The sequence below is a fragment of the Cheilinus undulatus genome, linkage group 6 (assembly GCF_018320785.1).
Source record: "Cheilinus undulatus linkage group 6, ASM1832078v1, whole genome shotgun sequence".
In the NCBI taxonomy this organism is placed as follows: domain Eukaryota; kingdom Metazoa; phylum Chordata; class Actinopteri; order Labriformes; family Labridae; genus Cheilinus; species Cheilinus undulatus.
The window spans coordinates 21,669,857-21,691,702 of record NC_054870.1 but is presented as its reverse complement, the minus strand read 5'-3'; the positions used below and the strand labels follow the sequence as shown (position 1 = coordinate 21,691,702).

General features: G+C 37.0%; 1 protein-coding gene across 1 annotated transcript in view; it reads left to right on the top strand.

The window, feature by feature from the left end:
• LOC121511497 (1-phosphatidylinositol 4,5-bisphosphate phosphodiesterase beta-1-like) overlaps nucleotides 1-21,846 on the top strand; it is a 40,842-nt gene that overhangs the window by 10,646 nt on the left and 8,350 nt on the right. The window contains exons 7-28 of the mRNA XM_041790231.1: nucleotides 99-174; nucleotides 567-667; nucleotides 2,437-2,600; nucleotides 4,045-4,191; nucleotides 4,314-4,471; nucleotides 7,765-7,847; nucleotides 7,943-8,027; nucleotides 8,163-8,328; nucleotides 10,647-10,702; nucleotides 12,840-12,936; nucleotides 14,387-14,471; nucleotides 17,084-17,208; nucleotides 17,681-17,835; nucleotides 17,977-18,144; nucleotides 18,233-18,332; nucleotides 19,904-20,008; nucleotides 20,251-20,363; nucleotides 20,449-20,599; nucleotides 20,756-20,809; nucleotides 20,969-21,146; nucleotides 21,369-21,495; nucleotides 21,722-21,798. Coding sequence (XP_041646165.1) covers nucleotides 99-174; nucleotides 567-667; nucleotides 2,437-2,600; nucleotides 4,045-4,191; nucleotides 4,314-4,471; nucleotides 7,765-7,847; nucleotides 7,943-8,027; nucleotides 8,163-8,328; nucleotides 10,647-10,702; nucleotides 12,840-12,936; nucleotides 14,387-14,471; nucleotides 17,084-17,208; nucleotides 17,681-17,835; nucleotides 17,977-18,144; nucleotides 18,233-18,332; nucleotides 19,904-20,008; nucleotides 20,251-20,363; nucleotides 20,449-20,599; nucleotides 20,756-20,809; nucleotides 20,969-21,146; nucleotides 21,369-21,495; nucleotides 21,722-21,798 — 2,571 coding nt within the window. The remainder of the gene's footprint in view (nucleotides 1-98; nucleotides 175-566; nucleotides 668-2,436; nucleotides 2,601-4,044; nucleotides 4,192-4,313; nucleotides 4,472-7,764; nucleotides 7,848-7,942; nucleotides 8,028-8,162; nucleotides 8,329-10,646; nucleotides 10,703-12,839; nucleotides 12,937-14,386; nucleotides 14,472-17,083; nucleotides 17,209-17,680; nucleotides 17,836-17,976; nucleotides 18,145-18,232; nucleotides 18,333-19,903; nucleotides 20,009-20,250; nucleotides 20,364-20,448; nucleotides 20,600-20,755; nucleotides 20,810-20,968; nucleotides 21,147-21,368; nucleotides 21,496-21,721; nucleotides 21,799-21,846) is intronic.

The following is a 21,846-nucleotide window of genomic DNA, read 5'->3' as shown; positions in this document are numbered from 1 at the left end:
CTCTGAAGGAAGTCTAAATCGAAGTTTCAGGTTGGTGACATGTTGGTGTTGTGTTTAGACATGAGCAGATAATCTGGTGTTTCTGTTGTCTTTTGCAGCATTGTTCGACTGTTTTCATCTGACAGAAAGAGAGTTGAAAATGCACTGGAGAGCTGCAAACTGCCTTATGGACGGGTGAACACTTTAAAATGGTTTCCATTATAATGGTAGTTTACATTAGATACACATTAGAGTTTTATCTGTTACAATATGACATAAGTTGTCTTTGGATAACTACATGTATGTATGTCTTTTGCCTCTCTTTCCTTTTCATTTATTATTTTGGGGGCTGATGTTAATGGTTGACTCAGTGCATGTAGAGGGGAAATAAGCTCAAATATCAGGGTCAGTAAGTTCTGAGGGTTCTAAGAAACAGAGTTTAACTCTCATATTTATCTGGTGAAAAATGTGTGAGAAGACAGCAACGATAGGATAAATAATTGTTTTTTCCTAACATTTAGGAAGGGATGATCAAGGTCAATTCAAAGAGTGGCTGCACTAACTTCTTTATACTCCATATGTGACAGGGTGACAGCATCAAACTGGAGGACTTCACACTTGAAATCTACAAGAGCTTTTTGGACAGTCTGTGTCCTCGTTCAGAGCTCAGCAGCATCTTCAAACTGCAGTAAGTTTTTAGAAAATCCTTCCTTTTATATAGCTCTTAACCTCTGATCTGCTCTAAGACTCATTAACGTTCAACCAGTCATTTCAGAGATAATGTTTTTAAGTCTGTTTTATTATTTTGCTTGAGGCTAATTCTTTGAGTAATGAGGAATAATGAGTCATCTTTTGTTCCACCTCTGCATGGTTTTTCTATCATCTAATGTTGTCACTAATGCTTTCATTAGTTACTCTGTAACATTTAACAGTATAAGACAAGTCACCCTCTCATTTTTTACTCAGTCATTTTGTATGAACTGAACTGAAAACATGTAGCAGGGTCTAGATTTTGATGATGGAAAATACATGAAGATGGCAAATCCTGCATATGAAAATATCAGATGGTCCTTTGTGTCTCAGCAGTAACTCAGATAGAAAGGGCTTTTCATCCAGGGTAATCAAAAATATTTCTACAAATTAAAACATGAATATTGTGGATATAAAACTATTTGTATTACCTTTCATCAGGACTGCAAAAGTGATAGAAAAACCTGAGCTGAAACAACAAAAGTTCCTACAGATAGATGGACAGAGATGTGAAAATAACATTTATCATGAATCATATTCATTCAGGCCTGCCCACAGATTTGGCAACGCCCCCTGACAATCACAGAGAATGAGCCCTCCAAAGTTGTGATTTGTTGACAGTATCAATGCATGTTTGTTTGCTCAGTAGCATTGGTGCATTCTGGCTAACAGTTGCTTAATTTTGGAAACGGAAAGTGTATAAAAATATTAAAAAGATCTGATGCTGAAGTTATATACAGTATTTGGGCCATTTTTAACCCCTCTTGTTCACTTTTTCTGCTCATTTTTGCCAGTATTATTTTCTAAATTTCTTCAGTTTTGCACAGATTTTTTGCATATTTTTGCCTCTTCTTACCCATTTTCGACACTTTAAACCATATTTTGCAACATTTTAACCACTTTTATCACTTTTACCCCACCAGTTTTTGCCATTTAAATTCAGTTTTTGCCACTTTTAAAGTCCCATTTCACCACCTCTTCTGCCCTTTTTATCTCTTTTATCCAACTTTTGCCACTTTATGCCTATTATTGCCGCTTCTTTTGACCCATTTAACCACTATGGCCTATTTAACCCAGTTTTGATACCCTAGCATATTTTGTCACTTTTAACCCATTTCTGCTACTTTAAAAATCCACATTCAAACTTTTTCCTCCCATTTTGCCACTTTTAACTCATTTTGATTAGGTCTTTAGAAAAGGGGTTTAGATTTTCAGAAGGCCATATACTATGGCATAAATAAATAAAAAAAAATGTGTTTGTCGCTTTGATAAGAGCGATTTCAGTTAGAAAATAAAGAAAAAAAGGTTATCTTAACTTTACAGTGGACCATGATTTTACTGACCCCCGCGGCCCCCCCCCCCCCCCCATGGGCACCTTGACAAGTCATAACACAGATGAATTATTCACAATGGGAACTCCTTGCACTGAGGTTTTTAGTTGTAGTTCAAACAGAAAATTGAGCAATCTAAGAAAATAACAAGCCAAAACATGTAAACACACTGCAATCTCACTGTGAAAAATGTATTGTAATACTTCCCCATGTATCATGTAAACTGTTCAAAGATTTGATAAGAGAAGATATTCCTTTATTAGTCCCACAAGGGGAAATTCTAATTTACAGCAGCAAAAAGTGTCATAGACACAGCAGGCATTTGTACATATCGTGATTTGACTTTTAACCTTTAGACTCTGCTGTGTTTGTGTAGAGGTGGGGATGGAGGGAAGATGTCAGTCGATCAAATGACAGAGTTCATCAATAACAAACAAAGAGACCCGAGGCTCAACGAAATCCTCTACCCACCTCTCCGTCCTGCACAAACAAGCGCTCTGATGGAGAGGTTCCAGCATGACCTGGACCAGCTGAAGCAAGGTACCCACACACACATTTGCAAAATCTTCCTTTTAATGTTGACATGGGCTGGTACAAAAATATTCCTCTAGCTTTGCCCACATCCCCCCAGAGTGTAAAAAACTAAAATAGGCATTGAAGGTGTTCACATTTGTGTTTGATATTGCCAGAAAAATATTTGGCACCTACTTCAGATTCAACAGCGCCTCTAGCATGATTTCCTTTTTGAGATTATTTCTGCCCATTGGATTAGAAAAATAGATTTTTGCTCATATCTTTTTATAAATGTGTGAATCAAGTCCAAGAGTTATTTCAGTGGCCAATGGTGGAAATTATTTTGTAACAAACCTGTTTGTGAAAATGCTTTTAAGTTTTTAAGTAGGTGGCAAAATATCTTTACCATAATTTGCTGTACTACAGAAACGGTGTAATAATTCTGTGAGTCTGACCTTACACGGATTAAATCTGTAAATGTATCTTACAGAAAGTCCATAAGGATCTTAAAAATACAAGATATTTAGGTAAAGGTGCTTACATTTCAAAAATCTAGCTAAATCCTATTTGCAGTAAGTAAGAAGTAAATGGAAAATTCTATATTTGTCCTTAAAAATAAAGAGTAAACCTAATATTAAAAAAAAAACATTCTGAATCACTTTCCAGTTACATAAAAGTAGATTACAATCATATCATATCCTGTCTTTTTGTATGGTATGGTATCATTTTATATCCAAACATTCTGGATTGTAATGTCTCTTTCATATGGTATGGTCTGGTCTGGTATGGTATGGTATGGTCTGGTATGTTATTATAGGCTGTGGTATGGCATGGTATGCTATGGTATGCTATGCTATGCTATCATTTCATCTTGAGGCGTTTTTTTATTGTATTGTATCATTCCATAGGGTATGGCACGCATGGTTTCATTTCATATGGTGTCGTTTTGTGTTGTGTCATATTTTATTATTCCATTAATTCTGGTATGATATGCTATGATTTGGTATCATTTTGTTTGGAGCCATTTCATCATGTATCATATCATATTGTAACGCATCATTTTATACAGAATGGTATCTAATGGTACCATAGTGTAAAATGGTATCATTTCATATCATATCATATCGTATCCTATTATATCGTATTAATATCTTATTATGTTGTGCTTTGTGTATAGTATTGAATCATGGTCTGGTATTGTATCATTTTGTGTTGGTTCATATCGTTTTGTTTAGTGTTGTGTCATTTCCTGTCCAAATGTACTGGCTGATTACTCACAATGACTGAAGAGCTAAACACATTCTGAGATTTAATGATAGGTAGTGGTGACTTAATGTTCTCTACTAGTTCAACAGTTACAAAATTAATTATGGTTAAGCACCCTAGATAAAGTTAAAGTGTATCATTTAGGACCTTATGAGGAATTTAATGTGCATATGTGTGTGTATTTGCATGTGTGTTTGCTGCATAGGCTTCATCTCTCTCCAGGGGTTCACCAGTTATCTATCCAGTGATGAGAACGGAGTCATCCCACCTGAGAAACTCGATCAGTCTGAAGATATGAGCTTCCCCCTGTCTCAATACTTCATCAATTCATCACATAACACATACCTGACAGGTATACATGCAAACACACACATTTCTAAACAGCAAAAACAAACCTCAGCAAGGTGTCTACCTTTTCATACAAGTATCAGTGTAATCTCTTAGGATATCTTATTTTCTGTCTTTGTGTTTCAGCCGGCCAGCTGGCAGGGAGCTCCTCAGTAGAGATGTACCGACAGGTTCTTCTGGCCGGATGCCGCTGTGTAGAACTGGATGTTTGGAAAGGTCGGACAGCTGAGGAGGAACCTGTCATCACACATGGCTTCACCATGACATCAGAAATCTCCTTTAAGGTGTGTGGACGTTATTGTGTACCGAGTCCTTGATGCTTCTCTGTTAGTTTTGTCCTTTTTTGTTATGGTGCAGTTTATTCATGGGCGAACATTTTTGAATTAGAGTGGTCACATCCTAGTTTCAGCCAGGGTGTCAAAAGGTCAAGACAATGGATTCTCTCTGCATTTGCATCTCTGCAGTTTAACACGTCATTAGAAGGTTTTTTTTTTTTTCTTTTTAATAGTCCAGTGCCTGGTAAGGTTGGGGTCTTGTTTGCACAGTGTGGTAGCACTTTGTTAAATATGTCATTTGAACTTTAAAAAGCTAAAATACTTTTTCTTGTACACATTTGTGAATATTGTTTTATAAGGCTGTGTAATGCAACTCATTAGCACACAAAAACAGAGGGTCTTCTGTCATAGCATGCTTTGGCGCTGGTAGTAAAGTTGTGAAAATGCTGCTGCTAGGCAACAATAAAATGTCTGCCAACAGATTCTTGAGCACATAAGTAACAAGATGCAGAAAATATTATGTACAACTTCATTAAAGTGCCATTAAAAAGTATAAATCCCCTTGGATATTTTAACCTTTTACTAATTTTATAAATCAGTTGTGGTCAATATAATGTGTATTTTTTTTTCTTACAAAAACACACAGAAAAACCCGCTTTAATGTCAAAGTGAAAAACCCATTTCTACAAAGTTATATTCATTAAATGAAAATACGTAATGTAATATAAGTGACTGCATAAATATTCACCCCCTTTAAAGTGACGAATCTAATTCAACAGAGGTCCAGCCAGTTGGTGCTAGTAGCCTCACAATCAGTGAAATGCGGATCACCTGAGCGCAGTGAATGTGTCTCAAGTCATTGTAGTATAAAAACACCATTGACTGGAGGGTCCAGTCACTGGTTTATCAGTATTCCTGGCTACCATTACAACATGAAAACAAAAGGACACACCAACCAACTCAAAGAAAAGGTTATTAAGAAATATAAGTCAGGGGATGGATGCAAGAAAAAAAAAATGTCCAGAGCACTGAACATCCCCTGGAGTTCAGTACTACACATGAAACACAGGGGAAAACCTAAACATGGAACACAGGGAATAACTTAATACAATAAAAAACTAGACACATGGAAAATAACAAAAGCCCAAAATACACAGAAACGCAAAGACTATATAAAACACTAAAAGCTGAACAAAGGAAACACAAGGGCTACAGATAACATCTAAGAACTAAACCAAATACAAAGTCAAACTAGAAATCACAGAATACACAAAGGATAACCATAGGAAAACTCAGAAACATAATAAATCAAAACCAGGATCATGACATGTGGCAAAGTAATGAAAATCCTGGAGGACAATCTTATTCAGTCTGCAAGAGGACTATATCTTTGGAGAGGATTTATTTTGCAGGAAGATAATGACCTGAAGCATACAGCAAAAGCTACACAGAAATAGTTTAACCTGTTAAGCCCAAGCCTCTTTTATTGGGCTACTGCTTGAAATTTCAAGTCCATCTTTAAATGAGTATAATTCTGTAACTACAAGGTATATTTGAATGATCAAGGTACCATTATGAAGAGGGCACTTGTGAAATTTATTCAGAAGGATAAATATGTGCATATATGTTACTGGATTAGAGAGAATCAAGTTGGCAAATGAAAAATTTCATTTTCACCTAATTTTTTTCTGCAAATTTAGCATATACAGTGCTTAACAAATTGTCTCAAAGACCATCCAGCATCATGAAGTGCTTTAATGCAGACTCTTTCATTTTCAGTGAGCTCTCCACATTTTACCATTTTGAACAGGAATGAGGGATTTCAAACTGAATTCACCCAAATTTGAGCCGGCTCAATGGGCTTCTTTTTCAAATTTCATACCAGCAGAAGGTTATTAGGACAAAATAAGAGAGGTTTTAGTAAAAAAAAAATATCCAGGCAAAATGCCGCCTTGTGCCATTTGGGCAAAATTTGGCACAATCTCTACCATTTGAAAAATCACAGGTATCAAACTTTTTTTACTCATATGCCATTATAGGTGGTTACTGCATCATGGTATTCTTTTTTCCCCCTCAAATCACCCAGACCTCCATATAGTTCCCTTTCAAAGGAAGTCTTACAAAGGAACTAAAGTTTGACACCAAGAGGAGCAGATTTATTTTCAATTTCACAAAAAACAACACAAAATAAAGTGCAGAACACTAAAAGAAACTGTTGAAACAAATGGAAACTGCACAAACATGACTAGAATTTTCAGTAGAGGCTGGGCTTTCAAATGAGACCATGTTTGTGTCTGTTGTACCAGGCACCATCCCCTAGGGGGCAGAAGTATCTGACTACCTAGCACTACGGCTACTTTGATATGTGGTCTTTGATTGGAGTCATTTTTTGAGTTGGATGTGGTGTAGGTAAAAATGCTTTATTTTGGCTTGTAGCTGAGCTCCTTCTGTTTAATTTGATGTGTAACATGACTATTTTTGTGAAACAAAGCGTTTGTTTGGATCAAGGCGAGCAGGACCAAATTTGGTCCCATCCTGGAGTGGCAGAGTCAAAACCCAGACCTCAGTCCAACAGAGAATTTGTGGCTGGACTTGAAATGGGCCGTTCATGCCTGATCCTTGTGCACTGGACAGAGCTTGGGCAGTTTTGCAAAAAAGAATGGAGTAAAATTGCAGTGTCCAGATGTGCAAGCCAGACTGAGACCTATCCACACAGACTCAGTGCTGTGATTGCAGCCAAAGGTGCATCTACTAAGTGCTGATCTGAAGGGGGTGAATATTTATGCAGTGACATATTTTTATTTTATTGACATGACTTTTTAGAGATATTTGGCTTTGAAAGTAAAGAGTGTTGTTTTTTTTTGTTTTGTTTTTTTGTCACAAAAGCCAAATTATATTAACCATCATTGATTTATAAATCAATCATCAATACATCCAAAAGGGTATATACTTTCTATAGGTATATGTACTCACCACCCATTGAAATGTTAAGTTTGTGGCCTCACCCATTTATGATAACATCAGCATCAACATTCCCACATAGAGAAGTATGAGCTTTCACAACAGTTGCCACAGAAGAGGTTGTGAATACAAGAAGATGGGGGTGTTAATAAAGACTTCTCTCCTGAAACTGCAAAACAAAAAATTATTTTAAATGCACCAATGTTTGACTCTGCTCTTAGTAGCTGTTTATGATCATGTCTATATGTTTTTTTTTCTGAAATGTTCTCCTTTAGGTTAGATGTGCTTTACTAATGTCATGATTTGCTTTGCTTTTATTTTTTTATGGTTGTATTTTTTAGGAAGTGATTGAAGCAATTGCAGAATGCGCCTTCAAGACGTCACCTTTCCCTGTCATACTCTCCTTTGAAAACCATGTGGACTCGTGAGACTCTGTCAATATTTATCTTAAGATTATTTTCTAAAACAAATGATCAGAATGTATGATGCCTATTAATCTATGTCTCCCTGTCCATCTAGTTTGAAGCAGCAGGCTAAGATGGCTGAATACTGCCGGTCTATTTTTGGTGATGCACTGCTGATTGACCCTCTGGAGAAATACCCTGTAAGTAACACACAGGGGACAATTGTGTATAAAAATGAAAATTAACTGCTCAAATAACAAATGTTAAACTCTTTGCAGAGTTTAACTAGAAAATGTTTCATCATCTCAGTTGTGTATTTGTGGTTGTGTTTGAAGATGGAGTCAGGCATCCCTCTGCCCAGTCCTCAGGAGCTGATGGGTAAAATCCTCATCAAGAACAAAAAATCACACAAACCGTCCAACAACACAGACAGTAAAAGGCTGACCGACCAACCTGCCAATCAGAGCAACGAACCACTGTCTCCTAGCAACAACACAGGAGGTAAGAAACAAAGACATGAGGACATTTCAGCCTGCAGATCTGTGAGAAATGTGTTCAGCTGTGACAAGTTATTAGCATTTGTATCAAAACATAAGACCGAATACAATAACCACTTTCTTTGGATTGAAGAGCTGCTTATGACTAGAGTATGAGAGTATGTAAGCATCTTAGGTTAATCAGGCTTTTACTTTTGAGTACTATTAGCCAGAGCATGTCCATTTTTTAAAGTTTTTCCCATATGAGAGGGGTACAGTATATGTCCTCATTTAACATACAGTATATTGACATTTTACAGGCTTCATTTTGATAGCTACGCATTCTGTACAATTTATAAAATGTATTAATTTAATAAATTAAATGGCAAAAGATAAGACTGTTTTTAGGAAAGTGGGAAAATTGACACATAAATCACAAGTCTTGAGTTTGGAGGGGTATTTCTGGAATGAAAGATCAAAATTGTAACACATAATTATAAAAAAAATACACGTCATATTTATATTTTATTTCACTTCATGCATTTAAGTCACCAAGAACTGAATAATACAACATATGATAAAATACAAATAAAAGCCACAAGCTGATATGCTTCCATACAATTTATGAACTCTATTTTCAGCAGGTTACAAATAATTTCCAGTTGTTTTCCTGAGGTCCAGACTTATGTCTAACTTCACCAGAGCTGTCATATCACAGCTCATGCATATAAATGGGCAAAACCTTCAAACTGTAATTAACAGCAACATGACATGTCATGTTCTGACCTGTAACAGTGATCAGCGTCTTGTTTTCTTGCTTGCATATTCATAGTTTATGCAGCACCAGTGACTACAGTTGACAAAACAGCAAATAAACCATGATCTTATTTAATATGAGCATGGAGAAGAGCTTTAAAAAGAGCTAACTTTGATCGGGGATTATGGAGCATTATCCAAATATCTTTCCTTGTGGTTGTGTTTCAGCAAGGTTCAGTAGTTTTACAATATTCTGACTATTTCTGCTGCTTTTCGAAAATTGCTACTGCAGTGCTAGACAATAGCAGAGTCTATCCCTAACCTTCACTCTAACCTGAACCTGAACCATCTACCCAATGAGCACAAAGGCAAAATAGCACATCTCGTCAGGTAGCACAAACTGACACAACACCCGGCTCTGTCACCTACTCTTACAAGCTTAGCAGATCAAACGCAACCAGCTCAGGTGTGACGTCATTCTCCGATTTTTTAATGGCACCAGTTTTGAGCCAGTACACCTAAGAAATCTTCTGAGAGGTATCTAGATTAAATGGAGCAAGGGTGTGGTGTGCAAATTAAGACAGACATGTCGCCAATTATAGTAGCAAGAGAAAGTAGCTTAATTATTCTGACATAACAGGGAACATGAGGAGAGATCACAGCAAAATAATTGGAAACTTAACTAACTTTGGTTGTTTTTTAGACAAACCATACATTGAAATCTTGTGAAAACAGCTTGAAATTGTTTGTTTAGCATAAGAAATGGAAGTAAGTAAATAAGATGTGTGTACATATGTTAAGTTGTGTTAATGATAAAGTCATTGTGCCTGGTTGTTTTTATATTTTCTGTATTCAGAATCTCTCTAGAAGTGGACATTTCTCATCTCTTACCAACAATTTCTATCCTGCCGTTGAAAAAGTATCGACTCTGCTCCTTCTGCTCTCCCTGGTGCTGATTTTTCCAAACACCTCATCAGGCATGTGTCGGCAATAAGCCGGGCATCGCACAAAGAGGTCCAAAACTCAGACTAGAGATTAGTCAGGAGGTGCGGGGGGATATTTGGAGCCTTATTATTAGCCTCATTGACACGTTTGATGTGCAATTCCTGCAAACAGGCCTGAGACTGAGAGCCCTGTGCAGTACGTAGAGAGCAGTGTTGGCTGTGCTGAAGTACACACAAATACTCTGAGCATGAACCTGCAGGCAGTGAATGTTTGAGTGGGCTGAATAATCACCTGCAGAGAAGTTAAAGCAGAGATTGTTTACAGAACTACAGCCATCTGTTTGGTTTTTATTCTGAGCTTTTTTTGTCAGTTGCTTTCTAGTAAAAGCCTGAGCACAGATTGGTTATTGTGTAAATCTCTCCCTTTGATTCATTTGTGGATTATTTGGAGCTTCAGGGAAACTCTTTACACGGAGGTGTTTTTATTATGACATTTTTTTGGTGAATTAAACAAAAAAACATAGTAGTCGTAGAGTATTAGCCCATGTAGATTTTTAATCTGAATACTCATTTTTTAGGGAAAAAGAAAAAAAAGATAAAGACACAATGACCATAAAGACTTATTTAACTTTAATTTTAACAGAGATGGAGGCTGAGAGTGAGGAAGATGATGATGATGACGATGATGATGGTAAAAAGGTCAGTGGTGACATTAATGCTGTCGCCATGTGTAATTTGTCTACAAGTCTTGTTTGTTTTCATTGTTTTGTTCTTTGTCTGTTCCATCATCACTTGTGAATAAGTTATAAATGTTGGTCCTTGTTTTAATGTGCTGTTTGTGTTATTGTTGTGCAGTGTCGATTATTAAGTTCTCTTGTTGGTGTTGTTGTATATTATTAGTGTTTTTTCTGTTTGTGTTCTAGGCCTGAGCTTTAACCATACCATTTGTTGTTCAATGGTAAATAACTTATCAGTATGACATTTTACCACAGCACATAATGTAAAGTAGTACAGAGCATGTTCTGTGCATACAGCATGCTAGAGAAATGCTGTTTCCTCCTTGCCCTAAGCTCTGATTCATTATGTAGGCACATTTGTTGGAGTATCACTTCTGTCTGCACTTTCTTGGCAACAGAGTTGATGATTTATCTCCTGCTGTGCAGAAGGTTGTGGGTTAGATCAGCCAAAAAGGCTGACAGGCCTTGCATATTACACTGAGTGGATGTAGTAGTACATCCTGGCAGTTGCATGTTGTATTTTATGTCAGTGGATTGGAACCCAAAAGACTTTTTTAAATGAAGAGTAGTGTTGAGTATGGATAGTGCAATGTGTGCTCCTTCTTTTTATTTGACATTTCTGTTCCCTTGGGTTTCATTACCCATAATTCAATTCAGCCTCAGCCATATAATAAGCCACATCCCAAGTTGTTTATTTTATTAGTCCTCAGTCTTTTGTTGAACCACAAGTAGTTTCTGACCAGCCAAGGATAGGAGCAACCTATCGATGCCGACCCCGCCCCTTTCAGGGGGAAAATATTCCATAAAAATTAAGGGGAGTAAGTGGGAAAGATTTGTTCATTAGGGATTAAAATGTTTACAATATGTAATATTGTCTAAGGTTTTAGTTTATTTCTAAAAATACATAAGCTACAATTTATTAAATTAAAGCAAGAATCAAGACTGAAAATAAAAATAATTAAAAAAAAAATCAAATTCATGTTGGAGGAGAACCCAGGAATTGAACGGTGTCTAGCAGGCTACAGGCTAGACCGACCCGGTTCCCAACCTGGGGTCTGGAACCCTCCAGAGGGGGCGCCAAAGATCTTAGGGGGGCACGAGGCTTTGTCTGCTCTGAGGCTGCCAAAATTAGATTTGCAAATATTGACTAAAACCATGAAAAAGCAGTTATTAAGTCATTTATACAAATATCTTTTGATAAGAAAAGCATACATGGGCCTTTTTGAGGGTTTTATCAAAACAATTAAAATCTATGTTGATTTTTGGTTGCAGTGTGTCACTTTTTCTTCTCTCTTGGGTCCTGGGGGGGGGGCTTCACTTTTTTTAGGTACATGTAGGGGGGCTCCGAGGAAAAATGGTTGGGAAAACTCTGGGTTAGACAGATGTGCATGAAGTCGAAAGATGCAGGAACTCTTTTTAATAACTGCATTATTAAACATTAGTAAAGCAGTAGTAAATACTTAGCTTATCATTTATGAAGCATTATTATTTAGTTCTTGTGCCATGTAAAACCAAGCTTTAAATGCCTAATTGGAACATTAGTTAAGCATTAGTGAAGTGTTAGTAAAGCATTAGTGGAGTACGGGTATGGTAAGAGTTAGAGAAAGGATTATTTATGTTTTACTAGTGCTTTCCTAGTGCATTATTACTCAGTTTTTGAATGATTTAAGTTATTTTGTAATGATTTTTAGAAGATGAATATTTACTAATGCTATTTTAATTCCTCATTGCTGCAAAAAGTATGTAGTAATTATAAAGTGTTATCCAATTAGCTTAAGAGAGAAGATTAAAATGATGCAAATGTGAGAAACCTCAAGACAAGCAAGAAACAGAGGAAATGTGCTGCTGTGAGATCTGTTCATAAGGATAGAAACATTTGATTGCATTTGCTGTTGTTCAGTGGTGTTCCTGTTCCCTGTCTGATGATAATGCTGTCTTTTGTCACTCAGTGCTGAAAACTCTGTCCATGTGTGTCTGTTTTTTGTACATATTGAACCTGTTGCATTAAAGCGAGAGCTGCTTTCTCCTTGGAGCTGTTCACAGTAAACCCAGCACCCTGATTCTAATAAATGAAATCATGTTCCTGTTGTTTATCTCAGGGTTCAGCAGAGCGGGAGGCCGTGGCCACAGAGGAAATGTCCACTCTGGTAAACTACATCCAGCCGACCAAGTTCAACTCCTTCGAAGCCTCTAAGAGTAAGAGAAGCAGCACAGAACCATGAAGCACTTTTTTCGCTTTATGCTGCGAGATAAATCTTGTATCAGTAGGCCAACAAAGCTGGAAAATCCTTCGGTTTCATTTCACGCCTCAGCTCTTCCTGTGGAAATGTTAAGGATCTGCACTTCATCCCTGATGCACATTTACAGGGAGAGAGAAACTTTTGTCACTGATCTCATTTTGTCTCGAAATAAGTTAAGTTTCCACAAACCACATGTTTTTTCCTTGGCTTCGTCAGGTTTATTCAGATGAAACCAAGGGCAAAACGTGTTGCTTTTAGATACTGAAGATTACATAAAAAGCTATTCAGAGAGTCAGCCCTCTTGTGTGCAGTGAATCATCTTGTTGTCTGCCAAATCAATTTGCAGCTAGATTGAGCTTTTTGAGTAAAACCATGTCATGGTTTCAGCTTCTCAAAAGTGAAAGTTTCCTGTGTGATGTTTTAAAATAAGTATCTTAAAACTACACCCTGGTTTCAGATCATTGCGGTGATATTTTCTGTTGTCAGTTAAAACAAGACCGTCAGAAAAGTGCTGGAAAATTAACTGTAATATTTATAACAAAAATTCATTGATAAACTAATGATAGACTGGGTGATAACACAAAACTCAATATGACTTTTGTTTAAGCTCATTTACTGCTGATATTTTCAATAGAACAAACCACTTGAGGAAGAGCGGGGCACAACTGAACACTTTTGGATTTGGGTGAATAATTTTAGAAACATGTGAGTTACATTGATCATATTTTTATAATACCAACATACACACCCCAGCCACAAACTGGCAATGGAATTATGTTTTTGTGTTTATCTGCTTTTTGGAAAACTGCACTGAAAGTGACTGAAGCAAAATGTTACAACTAACCCCATAGGCGTGGTTAGCTGTAACACTGATAGGCTTGGTTGTAAAACTTGCCAGAAAAGTTGGTTTGAACTCAGTTAATTTAATATAGTTCTCATCATATATGTAGTTTAGATAAATAATGTTTGTGGATCTGTAATAGATACACATTTTTATGTCTATCCATACCATTCATCTAGATAATATATCATCAAGATAATGTACTAAGATTTATTTTAAAATGTATCTTAAATATACATATTCTTCTTATTATTATATTATTATATTTGATTATGTGGTCTGTTTTGCATATAGCAAAAGGAATATTACTTGAAGTCAAGGATTTTTATGTTTATCCCCCCTAAAGCAAAGGCTCTAAATTTTTCTTCAAAGATCCTTATTTAACGTTGGGGCTTTTGCCATGTATTAAAAAGAGGCACTTTTTGTCCTTCTTCTTCACCACAAAATTTTTAAAAATACTTAAAGGAAGAAAAAACATGCAATAACTATACAAATGAATAGCAAAAGCTATGTTGAAAGCAAAATAATTGCTAGAAAATGTCTCTGTGTGTTTGTTTGTATGCAGAGGCCGCCCGCTGTTACCACATGTCGTCTTTTGTGGAGACCAAAGCTTTGGAGCACCTCACAAAGTCACCAGTGGAGTTTGTAGAGTATCCTTGACAACAGTTACCACAGTTACACCAAGGCAGTCTTCTTTAATGCTGCGTGTTCTTCTTCCTGCTTGTGATGCTTCTGTTGTTGGTTCATAAACCTTGAATGATGTATGTAATATCATTGCAATAGCAGCAAAGCTAACTTTGAATCAGTAGCTGTGTGGTTTTGTGAGCATTTTTTCACAATCCGACTGAATTTATCTTGATTGTAGATTTAAACTTCTCTGTTCACGTGGATGCTAAACAACGTGATCCGACTGAGATATACATGTTCATGCATCACATAACTGATCTGAATAAAACTGTTCTGGCATGCGCAGCCTACCACTCAAATCTCCCGAAAGCTGCCAGCACTCACTCGTTTGTTTAAACTCCTGCTCATGCAAAATAGTGCATTGTTCTACTATTGCAGGTCTGTACCCTATACTATCTGATCAATAACTCTGAGCTCTTTAAAAGCTTCGATTAAAAAAAGACAAAAACCACCCTGAACAGGGGGAGGTGATCAGTTTGAGTGTTTTCATGGACGCTAATCTGCATGACCATAGGCATAAACCACCCCTTTTCGATCGGAATGAAATTTCTTTCCAAATGAGCCGATTCGGAGGCTTTTAGTCCAAATTAAATGTTTATATGAAGCATTTTTATCCAGATCAGGCATTTATTCTGATTACAAGTGGTCCATGTATACATAGCTTTTGTCTACCATTTAAAGTACATTACATAAGAATATATATTATGAAGCATGTACATGAGTCATTGAAATAGAGGCTTTAGTGGTGGCATCTGTATATTTTGAACCAAAAAAAGGGTTAAATATGCATTTGATAATTTGATATTATCTATAGGTTGTTTGCAGATGATGTCACGCCACAGGAAAGACTCCAGATAGGGGCAGGAAATGATTTCTGAAAAGAGTAGTGCTTTAAAAATGCCAGTGTTTGTATACAGCAAAATCACCAGTATAAGATTAAAACTGAGAGTGATAAATCTAGAAAAGTGTTTCCACACTTCTCAGTTAATTCAACACTTTGGAATGTGTCAGAATTTTTCATCTCTCATAGTGTTAATTTTTAACACTCACACTGTAGTTTTTTACACATTATTGTGTATTTTAACACAATATTGTGGTATTTCCTTTCACATACAGTGTGTATCTGAGGTATTCTTAATTCAGTTATTGACACAGTGCAATAAATACTTAAATAATACTTAGTAGACAACTTCCCTCATGGTGCAGAAGTTTTTAACATAAAAAAAAAACCAATAATTCACATGAAACATGAATACATGCATCCCATCACTGTACAACAGGCAACAGCTAAACACTCTGCATAAATGCATGATGGGAAATCTCTGCCCGCCAGATGTGAAATGGCAGTGTGTGGAGCCTGGATCAATTGACTGAATGGATCTACACAGTCTGATAACTCTAACGCGAAGGCTGTTTACTCTGAATGGAGTTAAAATTACACTTTGAGTGTCAAAATTAAAACTGAAATGTTTAACACTTAGAATTCAACACTCTGGTTTTTGCTGTGTAGCTGTGCCGACCAATCAGAATGGAGAAAAACAGTCTTTGGGCTAATTTTTTGTCCTGAAAGTAGTTACACATTTAGGTAAAAAGTTTATAAAGCTCATGAAGTAACAGCAGCAGACATGGGTTTAAAGCCTCTGTCTAGCATCTGGAGGAGTGGAGCTGGACATCACTCACATATGATCCGTTTACACCAAGCAGCCAGGCTCGGTTCAGTACAGTTTGTCAAGGTTTGGGATGGTAAACCCTGATCTTGTTTGTGTTTCCACAGCTAATGTCCAGATCATTTGGTGCAGCTCAATAATAAGAGCCTGTCTTTTAGCTGCTATGGCTCTTCATGTTGTACCAGTTTAGCTTTTAAATGTGTATGAAAGAAATACAAAACTGGAACAAAAGAATTTGGCTGTCAAACAGGAGCTCCTGTCATTCATATAAAAGAACCAGGTTGTTTGCAAACAGCACATCATTACTTGATCACTTACCCTACAAGGTTGATCTGCTCAATAGTACACAGCAAAATTATGAGTTAATTCAACTCCCATAATGATAAATTTAACACTGTTTCTGAGTTAATGTAGATCTAACAGGTTCTAAGTGAAATTAACACTTTATTGCATAATTTCCTTTCACTGTGGGTGTAAATTGTAGGTATTTTTAAGTTTAAATATTGATGCACTGCACACTTGTTAAAAATTTCCACCTTTCATTGAACACCAAGAAAGTGGCCAAGTCAGGCATCTTTTAAGCTAGAGCTAGAATATGCCCTGGGTTGTAAGTCTGCACCCTGCTACAGGCAGGAAGTAACCATTTTAGTGGATTACTTCACTAATGATGCATTAACAGCAAAACCAACAATAACAAGCATTTAATACATATTTTAACACTCAGCCCAAGGGCATGATGGGAAAACTGCAAGTGCACAGGTTTCCTAACCAGCGTTCTTTGCTTTCTGCCCGCATATGACTTTCTCACATCATCAGGATCATGTGACTGCAAACAAGCTAATGGATTGGCACAGGCGTCAATGATTTGCTGTACCATCAATATTTGTTCTTAACATTACATTAACCAGATACAATAAATCCCAGTTAAGTCGTATCTATCCAAAAGGAACCAGAGTTGATTCGTCCAACTTCATGCCTCAGCTCTTCTGGAACGCGGGCTGTCAGCTGGTCGCTCTGAACTACCAGACTATAGGTGAGACCTTTTTTCTGACCTGGAATTAGAACTGTGACAAAAACCTGCTGCTTCACTACCTTGACAATGCACCCATGCAAGTTTGGATGATGACTTTGAATTACAGAAATTATACACTTTATTTTTTTTTAAACAGTGTACATTTATTTTCCTAAATCACAATATTCAGTAATCGTTAAGAAATAGTAGATAGAATTAAATTTTATGTGAATACTTAAAGCAAAATATGTGCAGACACACATAAATTTGAAGGAATACTAGAGTCATGATGAATGTTAATCTATTTTTTCTTTATACAGTGTCCCTGTCTTTTTTTTTTCTTTTTTGGTTGTCTGTTGTATTGTATGTTATAAAAGGTGCCTTTGTGTAGTAGTAAAAATGTAAAATTAATTTTAAAAAAATGAAAATAAGAAATAAGATTTGTATTTTTCCTTATATAGAGCTGAACTTATTAATTTTCGGTATTTTCCAGATTTCTCTACACAGCTGAATCTCTTCATGTTCGAGTATAACGGGCGGAGCGGCTACAGACTAAAGCCTGAGTTCATGAGACGACATGACAAACACTTCGACCCCTTCACAGAAAACACAGTGGATGGCATTGTAGCTAACACCCTCTCTGTGAAGGTACCACCACAGGAGTTTCTTTATGTCGTTGCTTGCTGCACGGAGATGGAACTTCTTGCAATTTACGTGACCCGACTGCTTTCCTGCAGCAGTACACTGATTCACAAACACTCTCTATTTCTGTGCTTCTGTGTTTTGCAGGTGATTTCAGGCCAGCTTCTAACTGAGCGGCGGGTGGGTGTGTATGTGGAGATAGAGATGTATGGACTTCCTGCAGACACCAGGAGAAAAGCACTAAAGACTAAAACCTCTCAGAACAACAACGCTGTCAACCCTGTGTGGGATGAAGAGCCCATAGTCTTTAAAAAGGTGAGACACAAAGGGCAATTCTGTGGAAGCTAATGTTATTCTTCCACATCAATCCGTCTATTAAAGCTGTTAATTCTTTCTCTGACAGGTGATTCTTCCCACTCTGGCCTCTCTGAGAATTGCTGCTTTTGAGGAATCAGGAAAGTTTATAGGTCATCGAATTATTCCAGTGTCTGCCATAAGACCAGGTAATCGCTTCACTCATTTTAATTCTCATGTTCATTCACAATATGTTGAATTTATGTTCTGAGTCTATATTAATTGAAAAATTTAATTTTTTTTCTGTTTGAGTACTTAAAGTGCCTCAAATATTTCTGACCGTTTTAAAGCCAGAGAAATAAGGAAGTGGGAACTGCTACTACAAGCTGCTGTTCTGTTAATGTATCTTCTTCATGTTTTGTGCTGCTTACTTGTGATTTATCACATTTATTATCTGCCACTGGCTGTGCCTTCTGTCGCCCAAGCTCCCCTGTAATGTCCTTCACCCCAGACCTGCTTAATGTTGCCCTGTTTAGACATTTCCAAGCCATGAAGAGCTGCATTTGACAACTTTTGACAATTTTTTTTCCTTTCTGTTATGTGAATCGCATCCATAAAATGAAAACAGTAGTTCCCTTTAGTGAATACTCTTTAAGGCAGTGGTTCTCAACTGGTGGGTCGTGGAACTGATTTCAATGGTAACGAGCTGGTGTCTGGAAAATAATTGCAGCAAAGTATCTCAGATGTATGGAAGTTTGAGCCAGGCGTGTGTTCATCTTTTTTTTATTCTGTGTTGCTGGAAAAGCATCACATTCTGATTAATTCCCTGGGATTTTGAATTATTTTTCACGTTATCTTGGATTGAAATATTTTGATGAAAGCTGTTTTGTTTAGGATATTTTCTTCATTTCTGGAGATCTTAAAATAACAACCAAAATCTATGTTATCATGATTAAAACATATAGGAATACCATGTTTGCATACATGTCCTCCCAGTCTTGTCCAGTCTCTTTGGTTTGCTTCATCTAGGTTCCAAACTGCAACAAACATTGTTGGAAATTTGGGGTCCTAGTTGTCCTAGTATGCCGTTTTTTGTTGAAAAGATTCCTATATTCAAAACAAAAAGTAAGCAGCATGGGTGGGCAGGACTGAGGTGAGCGTAGCTGACCGGCACGTCTCTACTTGTCATCTTTTGTTATTGTTTAGATTGAGAGGCCCCTGGTGGTAGAATTTATAACTGTGCATTTAATTTATCCTTAACATTTTCTGTTTTTGTGCTCCTTGGGGACTTTTTTTTCTTTTGGTTTGAGTTGAGGAAATTTCCACAATTAAAAAAAAAGGTTTGTTTTGTCTCTAGAGGTAGCTCTTTCTTTCCTTACTATATATGCCAGTTGTTCCTCTTTCATCGAAACTTTTTAATGCAAGAACTTTCCTAAACTGGAACTGTGACACATGAATTTTGTCTGTCAATGCAAATGCCAAACTTGATTTGTAAATCCCTGGCATAAAAGTGTAATACATGTATGCTTTACTTCCAAAAAGCATTTCAAAAGTATTTCTCACATTACAATGGAACAGACATTCTTTTGAGGTCCTGGGAGACATTTCCTCTGCCACCATCTTCAATTTTAAAACTAAATTTTGCCAGAAAAAATATATATAATTTTTGCAAACTAAGCTTCACTTTATTTTTCTCTGTGTCTTGAGATGTCCATATTGTGTGACCCCAACAAACCCAATTTAGTGTAACATCTAAGTCCGTCTTGTTTGTGTATTCTAGGTTACCGTTACATCGGATTAAGAAATGAGAAGAACCAGTCTCTGATTCTGCCTGCTGTGTTTGTCTACATAGAGGTTAAAGATTATGTCCCAGATACCTTTGCAGGTATGATTTTTTGCTGAATCAAACTTTTACCCTTTCCAAACACTCAGTTATTTTAATGGTGTTTTAGAAACAAATAGACAGTTTCCCTGATATATGTATTGTTACTCATTTTGGCCACATAGGCTTCTTCAATTCAAAACGATGTACAAAAAGCAAATGCTTTAGTATTATAAGAAGTAACATTGAAGCATTTCAGTACACACAGCCCTCCATTTATCTGATTCTTTATTATTCTTCTCTAGATGTGATGGAGGCTCTGTCCAACCCTATCCGATACGTCAACCTGCTGGATCAGAGGTCCAAACAGCTGGCGGCTCTAACACTGGACGACGTAGAAGAGGAGACTCAGGCTGAGGTCAGCCATGTTTCTATGATAATATCTGTGCTTTGACTGTAAGACCGAGAGCTTGACTCCAGCTCTGCTCTATCTTACTATTCAGGAAGAAGCAGACACTACTACAGAGCGTAAGAATGATGTGAAATCAGCTCCACTCGAGAATGGACTCAGCCCTGCTCCTGGCCCTACAGGCCACACTCCCATTGCCACGACGCCTAAGGTCTCTGCAGCCAATCAGCAAGCAGCAACCACAGGTAGCACTGAAGTACACAAGCACAGTGAATGTAATCATGTAAGAAGAACAACATAAATGTGATGATGTTTATCATTTTTTAAAGTTCCCAGGGCCAGTATCCATGTTTATAATAGTGTTATTTCTAATTGTCGGTTTTGTCATTTCTGTATTTTAGAATCAACAAAACCAGCAGCAAAGACTGAAGATCTGGTGTTGAGTGTTTTGATCGGTCAGTATTTATATTATAGCAACAACTCATTTGGGCATCTGTACTCAGAAACGTGCCAAAGTTTTAAGTTTAATTAGAGCCGTGTATATTATTCATAATCCAAGAGCAAACAGCAGAGGGATTAATTAAAATATGCTGCATGATCTCCTGTGGTACCAGATGTCCCATCATGCACCTTGGAAAGTCTGCAGCAGTCCAAGGTTTACCAGAAAGAGCAGAGACGTCAGTTTAAAGAGCTGAAGGAGTTAGTGAGGAGGCACCAGAAGAAAACCTCAGAGCTCCTCAGAGAGATCAACAACAAATACAAGAAGACGGCCAGACAGTGCAGCAAGAGCAGGTAGATGCACTAGTTGTAAGACTGTACTGACGGTGATGCCCCCTACTTTTCCACTCTTATGATACATTGATGCTTTTACAGAATTTAAGTTCCTAACAATTAAAGTTATTGGAAGTTGAAATGAGTCAACTGGGAAAAAACGCCATAGTATGTGTAGTAAGAACCTCCCTTTTTTTTTTTTTTTTTTTTTTTTTACATTTCTTTGTTATTTATGCTTATCAGGGGTTCAGACAGTGAGAAAGACGAGCATCTGCAGCAACTAAGAGACGAGCAGCAGCAACAGCTTCTGGCTCTGAGGCAGGAGCAATACTACAGTCAGAAATATCTACAGAGAGAGCACATTAAAATGGTAAAAGAAACTCTGATTACATGTCTCTAAAATGTTACCCAGAAATAATTTAAACTGTTTTAGCATTTTTAAACAGCAGAGTATTGCAATATTATGAGTTATGTACAAAAAAGCAAAAAACAAAGTTTTGGTTATAATGTACTCTGTTGTTGTTGTAGATGTGCTGCATTACATTAGCCATGTACGCTCTAAAATAAATGTAAAACTGAGTTTTTGTTTCCTCCAGCTGACAGAGCGGCTGAGCAGTCTGGCTGAAGAGAGTCACAACACACAGATGAAGAAACTCAAAGACATCTGCGATAAGTAAGCAAAGAATCTTGGACTACAAATAGGGAGTTAAATCTCCACACA